Source organism: Eutrigla gurnardus (assembly GCF_963514095.1).
Source record: "Eutrigla gurnardus genome assembly, chromosome: 12".
Taxonomy (NCBI): domain Eukaryota; kingdom Metazoa; phylum Chordata; class Actinopteri; order Perciformes; family Triglidae; genus Eutrigla; species Eutrigla gurnardus.
In genome coordinates, this window is record NC_139926.1 from 20,756,466 (window position 1) to 20,769,541 (window position 13,076).

General features: G+C 43.3%; 1 protein-coding gene across 4 annotated transcripts in view; it reads left to right on the forward strand.

The window, feature by feature from the left end:
- The first annotated feature begins 2,654 nt into the window (after positions 1-2,654).
- Positions 2,655-13,076, forward strand: part of LOC311021548 (FERM and PDZ domain-containing protein 4-like) — a 29,665-nt gene continuing 19,243 nt past the window's right edge. Inside the window, exon 1 of one of the 4 annotated variants that reach the window (XM_084022151.1) lies at positions 2,655-2,810. In XM_084022151.1, coding sequence (XP_083878277.1) covers positions 2,767-2,810 — 44 coding nt within the window. In that variant the 5' untranslated portion in view covers positions 2,655-2,766. Of the gene's footprint in view, positions 2,811-7,008; positions 7,450-13,076 lie in introns of those variants that run through there. The other 3 variants (XM_084022153.1, XM_084022152.1, XM_084022154.1) reach the window with 3 other exon arrangements.

Genomic DNA, 13,076 nt, shown 5'->3' on the forward strand with positions numbered 1-13,076 from the left:
TAAGAAATCCCTATACAATTAAAAATGTCATTTTTTAAGTTCTAAAATGATTCCTATTTAAAACCATGCTTTCATATCGTCTCATCTGCGTATTAATAGATTTCTGCATTCACATGCAAGAACCAATTATCTTCCATATTGTCGGGCTAATAATGATCGTAATCCATCGTCGTTATACGGTTAAAGCTGGCTCGTAGGCTTGAAGCCCAGCCTGCGGCGACGCAGTGTTTCTGATTCAAGTGACAACGCCGGCTTGGTGACCTTAGCAGCTTTCCATGGGCACATTGATTTTTCTCCCACATTACAGATAATTGCTGGATGCTGTGAAATCCATCCTCCCGGGCCAGCAGGGAGGAGCTTCTGCAGTGTGTTGACATGAGACTAGCTATCTGATTTGAGGAATGTGATATCCTGCATTCTCATTGACTGCCATTGACTTCTGTGTACTTCCTGTCTCTGGTATGAGTATATTTAACAGCTTATCAGGGGTTGTTACAGCTCTATTTTAAGTTGATTGTGACCAAGAAAAAAAAAATGTTTATGTGTGAGTGTGTAATGTTATTCTTAAAAAGTTTCTTTAACTAGGCCACTCTCAAATGTTTATTTGAAACAGCAAGAACACTTTTCTTTGACCAACTCTTTTAATGATTTTCCACGTGCTTAATTAATTAGGATTAATGACCTATTTTGCATTCTTCTGTGGTGGCAAAATATATAATAAGTATGCCGATTTGTTGCCAAATAGTGTAAATCACTTTATTGGAATGACTTCAGTTGGCGGCTTTCACAAATACATCTGTAACCTTTAGTGAGGGCCAAGCAGTAGCTCTTATTGTATTAATATGAGTTTTCCTGTTCTGCATGGAGCGACTCTCATCATTTTATGCAAATGAGTGCATCTACTGTTTGTTCTGCTCCATAAAGCAATGAAATAAGTCACTTCTTTCCTGTTATTACGTGACGGCGTTTGCTCTGATAGACTGAAAATTAACTTTCATCTCTTGCATGTGGAAGTAACTGCATCGTTTGGCTTTGGTTTTGTTCGTTTCAGCCATTATTCATTCGTTATTTTTCCGAGCTTCAGGATGTTTTTGTCACATTTGCCCTTAAGTGTATTTACTAATTGATCAGAACTTCAAAAACAGCGTGTTGCCGTCGTATAAACTGTCGGAGCAATTTGCAAATATCATGGCGTTCTTGGGAAACAAATGAGCCATTGCCCATGCACAGTGAACAGCACATTAGATCGGATGAGTCTGAGAACACACACATACCGTCACCATCTGAACTCATCGCTGTTTTGACCCCGAGACAACATGCTTAATGTGATTCTCAGTGGTGTGACACTCTGCGGGGTTATTGCACTGTGAACATCCCCCGTCCCCAAGTGGTGCGACCTGTGTGTCACGGAAAAACAGGCCACCGATGCTGCGCTCTGTGGCCCAGGGGCGAGTGTCAGACCACACCATTGGATGGATTCATGTGCAGTATTTATCTCCCAGAAAGATCCTTCTTTTTGGTCCAACCTCATGAAGGAAAACGCATGATGAGAAAACAGTGTGCACGGTGCAGAAATCACTGAAATATGCATCACTGTTGAAAGCAAGAAACGCTGTGAGGACAAACACTGTCTTTGCTGTTGTTTAAGAAGCTGTACTTTGGGTTGTCGTAGGCTGTTGTGTGTGCATGGCATGAGATGTGTTACGCAAGCAGTTCTATTTGCTCGCAGAGGCAAAGACACGTGCCTGGCTTCATAACTAATGGAAGACTGTGTATGCCATTCATGCATCAGGGAATCTGCATGGTATAATGCAGCGTGAACTATCATGATGTTAAAACGCCGTGGCTTCGTGGGAGGATGCCCTCAAAAACAAACATTAAAGAAAACCTGGTAAAATATTCAATATACTGCATTTATAAGATGAAAATATACAGAATGATATATGATGAATATATGCCAGTAGATGCAAAATTAACTGAAAACATTCATATTAAAATAATACCTGATGCTACTGTATAACATTTAGGTTAAGGTCTAATTCTGTGGTTTATAGAGGATTTAGGTCTGGCTCTGTTAAGGGTGACAGTTGGCAGGCAGATAGTGATAGAGTTTGGATTACGGTTGAAGCTTAATTTTTAAGCTCTCCGTGGATGATAAAACACATGGCATTTCCAAATGCATCGTACCGGGATCAGATTAATATTCCAGATACTGCAATTTGGTCGTGTGCTGAAATGTTGTAAATAATACCGTCGAGATAAAAGCTCCCGATGTTTGTTTCAGCCGGGAACGCGCTTTTTCTGTTTTATCTCTATTGACCATGAAATATGAAATATGAAAATATGAAAACACCGCAGGTGAGTTTCACCCGAACAGAAACATGTTTTCCGCGAGAGCCTCTGCTCGTCGAGGCAGCCGTAAACCAGCACAGCAACCCAGCGGAGTCCAGCTGTTCAGCATTGATCCTTCTGTGTTTTCTGATGCACTGGCCCGGAATGTGATGTTATTTCATTACTGAGGCAGAGGCGACGAGCTCGCTCTCCTCCCCCAGGGTACCGGCCACTCTCTTCAACAGGGCCACTGTATGTAATCATAACCGAATGGCTTAGTCAGACGAGCTCAGTTGCCTATGGAAAGTCCAAATCAAGCAGGGGGAAAGTTAAAGAGCCGGGAGGAGAGGCACGCATCAGTGAGAGAGGGGTGAAAGGCCTGGACAGGAGAGACAGAAACAAGTAGCCTGCCGCATTTAAGACCCGTCATCATCAATGGACCCGGACGACAATGAACTCGGCGTCTTCACTGTCATTCAGTGAGTAGTGTGCGGTGGATTCGTGATCTATGCTTCCTTTCATTGTCAGTCAGAGCTGATTGACTGTCTTATCTCTGATAGTAGTTATTGCACGTGAAGTGTTGATTGTGAAGAGCATGAGACCAGTTCACCTCATTCACGTCAGCCTATCATCGGCCATTTTGATGGGGATTAATGATTGGTTAATGCTTTAGGAAACCAAAGTTTGTTGTTGTGACCGACGGTCGTGGGGTTTTTCCACATTTATGTGTCTCTGCATGGCAGTAATGATGTGTTCCTGTGGGATCGGCAAGGCTTTTTTTCTTTGAGATTCGCAGCCCTCTTCAAAATAATTGGTGTTTTTGTGTCTTCATACCTGAGTGACAGTAGCATACTGAGAGGGATGTATGGTTAAGGCCTTATTGCACAGCCACATTTTGACATGTCAGAGCAGGAAAAACACACCTGTAATCAATAATGGTCGGCGGCTGCATTCCATTTAGATGTCAGTTCAACGCTCTTGTTACTGCGCATGCTCACATATAATTAGTAGAATTAGTCAGTGTCTGCTGTGACGATGGCCTAGATGAGTGTATTCTGAGTAAACGTATCCCAAGTAATTCAAGATGTTAGTAGTCAGAAGAATAGTGACTTTTTTGCGCATTGATATATTGTTTTAATCATTTCAAGCATTTGTTGTTTCAACCAAATCTCTGCTTTTCTCCAATTTATGTCATTATGAATCGAATATCTCTCAGTTTGGGCCTGTTGGCCGGACATCCTCTATCAAACCGGGAGGGACATTCCTCATGCTTTTTTAACGATTTATTGATTTATTCATCTCTGAACCCATCAGCGGTCAGACAAAAGAGGAGCCTCTGGGGCTATAGGGCAAAGCCTTTCCTGTCTGCTGCTCATTGTTTACAGTCCAATTAGCCACTTTAGATGCGAGACTAGAGTTTGAGGCGACGTGCGCGACCGCATCGTTTCACAAGTTGCCAGTTTACAGGCTGATTTTAAGCCAATAAAAAGCTATGTCATCATCAAACGATAGCCTCTGGTTTCCAGGGTCGCACTCCGCCTCGGACTGTTAACCTGCATTCAAAGCCTGCTCGAACGGGATTGGTCAAGACTCCTCGGACTACAAACCAGAATGCAAAATCCTGTTCGGTTGCCAACAAATTCTTAATGCATAAGAAGTGTAATTAAACAGCAGATTAATCAATAATGAACATGATCGTTATTTGCAGCCCTATAACCTCCATAAGCATTCTAACAAAATGAGAACAGTTTATAGAGCTGTTATGGACTGACTAATGTCCGCGGTGTACCTGGCCGCCTGCCCAGTGCATGCTGGGAGAGACTTCAGCCCACAGTGACCCTGAGCAGGATAAGGGAATGAAGGAGATGAATGGCTGGCTGAATGCACCAAAGGTGACCTGCCGGTGACCCACGCGAACACGTTTCATAATCAGCACCTTAACCGCGCAGTTGTGGTGCATCTTGGTCCGCATCCCCGTCATGTCGTTTGATGCAGCCTTCCCAGGATCACTTTTGAACGCCATGCGCAGGTGTGGAGAAACCGGCAAGCCGTAATCTTTTAAGCATAGCATAACTCAGGTAACACTTCACTTCTCATCCCAATTAGTCACAGCGCTGAATATTCATGGGAAGGCGGCGTTGGGATCTTTAAACTCTCCACTAAAGGCTGTTTAATTCACAGAATAAATCATCCACAGGCATAATCGGCGTCGCGCTAGCAGATCGGAAAAGTTGAGGTATCGAGGTGGTTCGTCATGTTCACAAACACACACAAAAAATAAAAAATACCCCGCTGTGGATGACGCAGTTAAGTGAGGTTTCTGAGGGCAGTTTGCCCTGGTTGAGGTCCAGGGACCACTAATGCTAAGTTGGGATCAGAGGGCAGTAAAAAGCTACAAAGTTGCATCGCCGCACTGCACACTCACGTCTGTAATGCCCGCTCAATCCGCAGTGCAACACTTAACATGAAAACATGATCTCACAGTCCCAACATGTGGGCTGTTTTCCATGCTTGCCTTTAGAGCGCTGAGTGTACATGTTATGCTCCTCGCTGTCCAGCACGGTTAGCACTTTATGCAAAGTGGTCCTGCTCTGCTTATTTGTGCTTTTTACAGGGCGAGCAACGTGATCCAACGGCAGCACTTGCAGAATTTGAGCACCGCTGGGTTTAAAGTGGCCGAGTGTGCCAGAATGACTGAAATCAGCTGTTTTTAAGAGGAATTTGAGAGAGAGAGAGGAGAGTTAGGGATCAGCGGGGCAGCTGGGTTTTATCGGTCAAAGCTTCGGCCTTAGTCTCCTTAGATCACGCTTCTGTCTGACCCTAATATCCTCTGCCAGTCATGTTGGCCTCTGGGCCGCCAGCCCAAATGGACAAACATAACTGTCCAGAATACGCTGAGTCCATCAATCCTCCAGCACGGGATGAGTTTGAAGAAAATTCCTACGTTCTCTTTGCTCATCAGCGCATCCTTGATACTCCACTGTCCCCTTCCACAGATGCATCATCAGCGTAACTGTTGACTTTCACAATGTGTTATTATAACATAATAATTTGCTGACTTCTTTTTTTTTTTCTCGATGAAATTAGTCCATTCCGAGGTGTCCGAGGGGATCGAGAGCTTCACCTTTTTTCCCCCATCCAGTCGCATCTTTTCTATCGCGGCAAACAAATGTGAGCCTGAGTGGAAGTGACAACATTCTTTATTGCATGTATCACTCTCAGCAAAGGCACATTGACTCACCCTGCAGAGCCTTACGAGTTGTGGCATTTTAATATAGGATGGGTTTCTACTCGAGCGTGGAAGCAGTAACAAATCGTAGCTTGTATTCCTCAACGAGTGTTTGTAATCTACGTATTCGTATTTATTTATCCATCACTACCTGACACTTTTATTGATTAGTGTTTATTATTCTATCAAAGCCCCAACAGAGATCCACTCTGAATATAAATAGGAAGAAGAATATCTCCTTTTCCCCTTTTAAAGTTAAATTATTTTGAATTTGAATGAATGTTTTACTTACATTTTGAGCTATATTTATTGGTGAGAGTAAATAGCTGTATTCAAACAGCTTTGGCTAGCTGTGTGTTTCTGTAGGCTCATCAAAGAGCAGCATAAAAAAGGAAAATTCTCTGTATTACTGTGAGAAGTTCCTTTTTTTTAATCAAATCTGTCTGATCCACATGAAGAAGTATCAAACCTCCATGGATCAGAGACAATGCTAATTGGCTCTTGGTGGTTTTCGACAGAGGTGCCTCGTCTGTGGTGTTTGATTTATGAAGGCCGATTCTTCCGCTCCGAGATAAAAGACACGCGGTGATTCTTCTTCTGGAGATGGGGCTGAAATTTGGGAGTTCCTCCTTTTGTGGAATTACACCCGGTTTAAAATTGCCAGAACATCTCCTGCGCATTTATCAGTTTACAAGCAGCCCTGACACCAAATAGGAAGCGCCATCACATTGAAATCGCCCTGCGTGTTGAATTAGATGGAGAAAGATTTATGGGAGATGCATTTCGATTAAAAAAAAAACATATATGTCGCTGAGGAAATTAGATTCATGAAGCATCTTTTAAGCGGACTATTTGAAGCCCTATGAATCACAACAGCCCTCATCTTCTCCCCTCTGGACGTTGATTCATCACACAAATCCTATCATCTACGATGGAATTCCATTCTTCTTTTTTAAAATGTTGCATCAGCGACGTGTTTGTTGGTGTTTGGTGTTGCTAAAATGTTTGCAGGCCTCTCGTGAATGGCCTCATTGAGGGAAAGCATTTAGCAGCTGAAGTGTTTTGAAAGGTCAAAACGAACGCGGTGTACAGTAGGGGCATCCTAATGTGCAGCTGTGAGGCAGAGACCTCAGCTGGGCGACGGGGGGGCACATTGGGTCCTCCTGTCTCTCCAGCTGCTCTCACGTTATGAGCACAGCGTGTCTCTGTCATGTCATCTCTCTCGACGTTGTCAGCCTTCTCCTGCTTTCTGGAAAACGCCACGTGGTTGGAGGATTGACGAGGCTAGCCTCTTTGGAAGCTGGCTGGTTCCTTTGGTAGTAATTCTCGTGGCCCTCGCCACCGTCCACATACTCGACACCCTCTCACATTCCTCTCTCTTCCACTCTCATCTCCCACCACCACCACCGCCACCCCTGTCCCTCCCTCCCTCTCCCTGCTCCTGGCTCTCCTCTCTGCCTCCCTCCAAAGCTGTTGTTACTGCGCGGCTCCCGCACATCATTTCCACCGCGATGGAAATTAAATGAAGGTGGCTTAGCGCAGCTAACAGAGGCATGCTTTGAAGGATCTAACCAGGGGAAGCTGCTCTGCCAGATCCTTTTCGATGGGCTGTGGATTTGTGTGCTGCTGAGGCGAGGACACAGCAATCACTCAGCCATGCAGAAGCCCAGACAACAGGACTAATCTCTCCACCTGACTTGTGGAAGCTCCACTTTTTTTTTTTCTCTCTCTCTCTCTCTCTCTCTCCTGAATTATTTATTCCCCCCGCTGCCAAAGACAGTGTGGGACAATGGAGCCAGAGTGAAGTAGATGGTACATTTGTAGCTTTGACTGCAGTCTGCAGCACACATGGATGTGTTCAGCTTTGTGAAGATGCCAAAGCTGTCAGGGTGAGTCCGACGGATGCCGCCGTGTGTTTGTGCATGTGCCCGGGCCGTTCAGGTGGCGTTTGCTGTGTCCGTACACTGTTTTTAGAGCCACGGGGATCACATGTGGAACGGGGGGGGTGATTAAAAATGCTGAGTTATCGATTGCTCGAGGGAGCAAGTTGTGCAGTCATGTATGATGTGAAGGGAATGAGCAAGTGCAGGAGATGGGAGGGAGGGGGTGAATGCAGAAGCGGATGCAGTGGGTGAATCTAAACTGTCTGTATCTAAGTTGGATTTCTTATACTGCAGACAGTAGTCCTGGTTTGTTGCTTTATGCGACGTCATGACACCAAAACTCCACGAAGATAAAGTGTAGTTTTGGTGAAAGGGCCACAGGTAATGATTACCAATTCACAGTAGAGTTTGAAGTCCTTTTCAAATATCATACATTGGTAGAATAATTCTTTACAATCGTTCATCTGATTTTTTTTTCATTAGAATTATTGAATAACTGTGGAAATGTAATGATAAAGTTGACATACCTATGGTCGAACAGGAGGATGAACACTTATAGATGACGTTGAGGAGTTGAAAAATTAATTTTTACAATAAAAACAACAAAATATTAAAAAAAGTATTTTAGATTCTTATACTTATGGCAATTTTCACTGTAAGAAAGGACTATAAAAGGGCTTTTTAATCTATTTATTTATTTATTACAATGATGGCAAGTGGCTGTATACATTAAACTATAAGTCTCTAGGAATTCATTCATTTCCAGGGCAGACATCTAACCTTATGCACCCATGGGCCTGCTAGATTGAGTTGATCTGCCCCAGTGGACAGTAATCCTGGGGGATTTGGCCTCACCAGAAACACTCTACAGACCACTGGTGCTGAGAACAGCTGATCATACATGGGATACATCAGAACCTGCATGTGTCACAAGGACGTACATTCAGTGCGTTTCATTTAACGTATGAGTCACCGGCAGACTGCATTGCCATTTTTTTTTTTCACGAGTTTTTATGAAAGACAAATAATTACAGCAATTTACTGCAGCATTGAAGCATAATAATTCCCCCTCCTCCTCCTCCTCCTCCTCCTCCTCCTCCTCTTCAGCATTTATTTATTTTCTGCAGATCACAGCTTCTCCTTTTTGTTTAACATTCCTGCAGTAAGGCAGGCATGTAGCAGGGACTTTCCTTCAGATTATTAGCATTTATGATGCGTCTCCCAGTGGATTTCCAACGTCACTGACTCCTGTCACCGTTAATAATGCCACACGATGCCGTCCCTAATTATGAGGCACTGCTACGGCATTTTTTTGTTGTTGTTGTTGTCTCCCTCTCAGCTCCCAGCAAGAATTCAAGTCAGCAGGACGCTGTTTTGCTAAAGCTTCAGAGAAACCCGCTGTATGTATTTAGAGATGTCCACGAAAGGGAACGTTTTGTCTCTTCCTCCTGCCTCGCAACGCCCCCAGACGTGTCTGTTGTCAGAAACCAAAGCGTGCTCTCGCTTTCATGTTCTTCATCATTTGTTGTGTTTGAATCTAGCAAACGGTTTCATGTGTCTTCCGTTCTTTTGTGGAACGATAACGAACGTGCGCCCTCTCTATTCTCGTGTCTAAAAAAGCAAATTTGAGCCATTTGACCAAAGTTGTGAAAGCAGCTCTATTAAATGTAACCGGTTGTGTTGATTTAGGGTTTGCTGAAATGTGTTGGTGATCGCTAAGCATGCATTCCAAAAAAAGCTCTGGATTAATTTTTTATTGTGTTGGATGCCAGCCTCTTAGTCATACTTGTACATTATCTTGTAAAAGATAAAGCTTGTGAGTGGAAACTGTTTTTTTCCTGGATGGAATTGCCTCATCATAAATAATGTAGTAGAACAGTAATTCAGTTGAACTGTGTGACTTCATTCCTGGCTTTCATTCCTTTTTGCATGCCATTGTTCGACATGTTTTCACTGCAAACTTTTTTTTTTGCACAGGAAATCACTGGTCTGGACACAAATTGATTAGCCTAAATGTTCATCAGAGTACACAAAGACTGAAAGATCTGTCATTCTTAGCTCTACACATCAGGAGCTCTCAGGAAGAAGAAAAAGAGTAGATCAAAAATGGCTCAGGGTCAGGAATGGGAGCCAGCTGGCTGATGAACGACGTTTCAGGCAACCATTTATTTTCTTCTGTCCTTTAGAGCTTTTAGCATAAAAGCAGCGAGCGTAGCACAATGAGGTGAAGGAGAATCCAGGTCTAGTTAAGTGCCTGCAGGGGAAGTTCATCACTATATTTGGTTGAGGTTTTACATATTACTGCGGAGCAAAGGAGGCCTGGAGAAAATGAAATAATCATGAAAACACAGATGTCTTGCGTCAGTTTTCTTGTCTATCCATGTGGTCTAATGATAATTTGTATTCAATGTGTTGCAGCGGGCTATATGGTGCTTTGCCGTTTAGCAGGTAAACGACACAGACTGTAAGGTTAACTCACTCACTGTAAAACAACAGGAGGATCATAGTGGGTGGCCAGTTTCCCAGATGCTGTTTTATTCCCACCCAGAGGAGATTAACTAACCAAAACCCTTTCTATATAGAGGCACCGGAGAGCTGCTCAGGATAGTGCAGTTGCCCATGGCAACAATATCAGTGCTTCCAAAGACAAACACAGAAATGCAATATTCAGTTGGAATAACAGGGGAAAATAGACTCAGTGCTGGTAATAATTGTAGTTACGGCTGTGAATTGTTTCTTGGAAATATCAGGAAAACACAGTGTTTCCTTTCTCTGAAGAAAAAGAAAACAGTGATGTATACGTGGATAATTGAGCAATTTTGTGTGAATAAAGTGTCAGCAGTATTTTTGAAATCACTAACAGCTAGGTGTAAATAGCAGTGCACAATATAAATAGCAGATTGGATCACGTTCTACCGCGCTGCCTTATTGACCAAAGAATTAGAGCCGAGGCGGCGGTGGAAGGAGTCAAACGAAGGGCGGATATTTCCTGAAACAAAAGGCAGTACGTTTGGATGGAGCCAGCCTAAAAAAAAAAAAAAAAAGGAGTAGAGGAATAGGGTCTTTAATCAGAGAGGTTCCTCTCTGTCTGGGCACTGTTCTGCTCTGCTCACTCCCAGGAGATGGTCATCTCATCTGCTGTCTAGCATCCACAGGTTTCTTATCCAAACAGAATCACATTAGCGGTCTATCTCTGCATAAATGTCTCCGTTTAACTCACAGCCTTTCTCGCCATGTAGCTGAAGTCACACATGAAACCCTCCCTGTCTATGAGGAGCGTCAACATACAGTGCATCCACAGCATGGATTCAAGAAATTCACAAAGATTTGAGTGATTCTATCTTTGAATTTCTGTGTCAAACTGCTGAATGTTGCTCAAACATAAAATAGCGTGTTAATGCGTTCGATCCTATGAGACTGGATCCGTGTATTCAATCACACACACACACAAAACTGGCAGCACGAGAAGAGAATAATGTGACTTGTGATTGATGATGGCATATGAAAAGGCACGTTTCAATTAACATGGCTCTCCGAACCGGTCTGGACCTGTTGCATGCTGGGAAATCCGTGCGAATCGATAGAGAAACGCAGAGCTCGGTCCTCTGGCGACGAGCGTGTAAATGTCAGTCAAACGTGGCTACCACATGCTAATGGGAGTCGGTGACACGCAAACTTTTCTCCGGGGAAATGACTTTGTGCATAGCTCATGAAAAATGACACGTGTTTTATTCTGGAGATGCGTAATGGCAGGCAGACGGAGGTTTCATATAGCCAACCCTCACGGAGATTGTCAGTGTAAATTATTCAAACGAGTGTCTGTGCTGGAATGTGCGCTTCTTAGCCGTGGCTTGTTTATAATGCATAGTTACTTCCTACATTATACGTTTTCAGCCTTCAGAACACACCGGGATGCTCCTTCCCATCTACCTTGTGTTCAGAGAGACGAAAGCGAAAGTGAACGACTGTGATAAACCAAGGATCACATCGGTCATGCAAGTTTTATGAAGGCTTGAAAAGTGATCTTTCCCCCCGTCTCACACACAGAACAATGAGGCTCATATCGTGCTCATACTTACTGATAGTTGAATGACAGACTTCACTGTTCATATTAATAAAAAATATCAAAACACAAGCACATGAAGTCTTTGAATAACATTGTGTTCCAATTTAGATGAGACAACCTTGATGTAAGTTGCTTTTAATGCAAAGGCTTGGACATCCATGCAGTTGCAATGTACTTTATTGTTTGTTTGATTTATAAATGTATGAACTTTCAAGTCATTTTGACTTTATTTGTATTATTTTAAGACGTTAAAGATTATGTTTAGGTAAGTTTTGGGTGTAATTCAAACACATAAAGAAGATGCATGTTGTACTTTTAGTGCAATGTGTCCCGAGAGGAATTACATTTGCGTCCAACTTCTTCTTCTAATTGCCCTTCCCTCTGACTCTTGGGTAACTGTTCATGAATTGTGCAGCAAGGCTTGCCCACTTGGCGCTCGATTACTTAGTCCGATGTGACCGTGCAGCCATCATTTATTAATGCGAGCCGAGGAAGATCAGTTTCACTGTCCACCGGTCTGAGCCTTTTCAGCAAGCTCTGTAAGCTGGAGTGCTGCGACTCAACGGCATAATGCGCCTCCCTCCCGCCTGCGGACAAAAGAAATCAAAGATCACAATATCTATGACTGGGCCACTTATATAGACACATTGTGGCTGAGGGACATAAAATGGATTTTGCGGACATTTTCAGCTATTTCGAAGGCACGGCGTCTGAGAATGTAAGTACACTTATGCTTCATTATGTTGCAGACCTTTGCAGGAATGCCATTTGCCAAAAGGTATAAAAGGTGTAATCCTGCAGAAATACTGTCATTTCAGAATACTATTCATATTCAACAGTTCTTTGAGCTTTTAAACTTCACATCCTTTGACTGAAACGTGTAAATCCGCGACATCAAAGACTGTTAACACGGCTGTAAGCTTTATCCCAGAGGCTGAATCGGGAGGGTATAGGACTCATCAATGAGGTGAAACCCCCTAAAAAAAAATGTCAGACAGTATCCAGCTGTGTCCACACATCATTTGAGCTGCAGGAAACGTGTTCTATATATACACGGCCGAGGCCCCGCGCCCAGCTAATGTACTGTAGGTCAAATAAATCCATATCCATGTGGAAACACTAATATCCCCCAAACACACTATTGTATTTGGGGGAAGAACAAAAGATTGCTTCCTGTGTTCAGAGCTCACTCACTTCAAATGCTGCGCACAAAATAACATTTTCAGCCGTAGTACACGTTCATTTATGAATTAGTTATGATTTAATGCATCCAGTGGCACTTGGGTGTGTTATGTTGATTCATTGGAGCGACCCCGGAATACACTTCAGCGTAGGTTGTCACAAAATGACTCACTTTTGTACTGAAAAAAAGAAAAATCTCTCTCAGCGTATACATCGTGTTGAAGAGTTGGCACTATTTTCTCATGAAGTGGGGCACGTGCGACCCCGTGCAGACGGACGGACGGACACGCCCACAGCAGCACACCCTCTCCTGCAGAGACAATTTATTACCACCGGTACAGTCACTGGGGAAACATTTAGAGGGAGAGAAAGAGGAGCTTTGAAT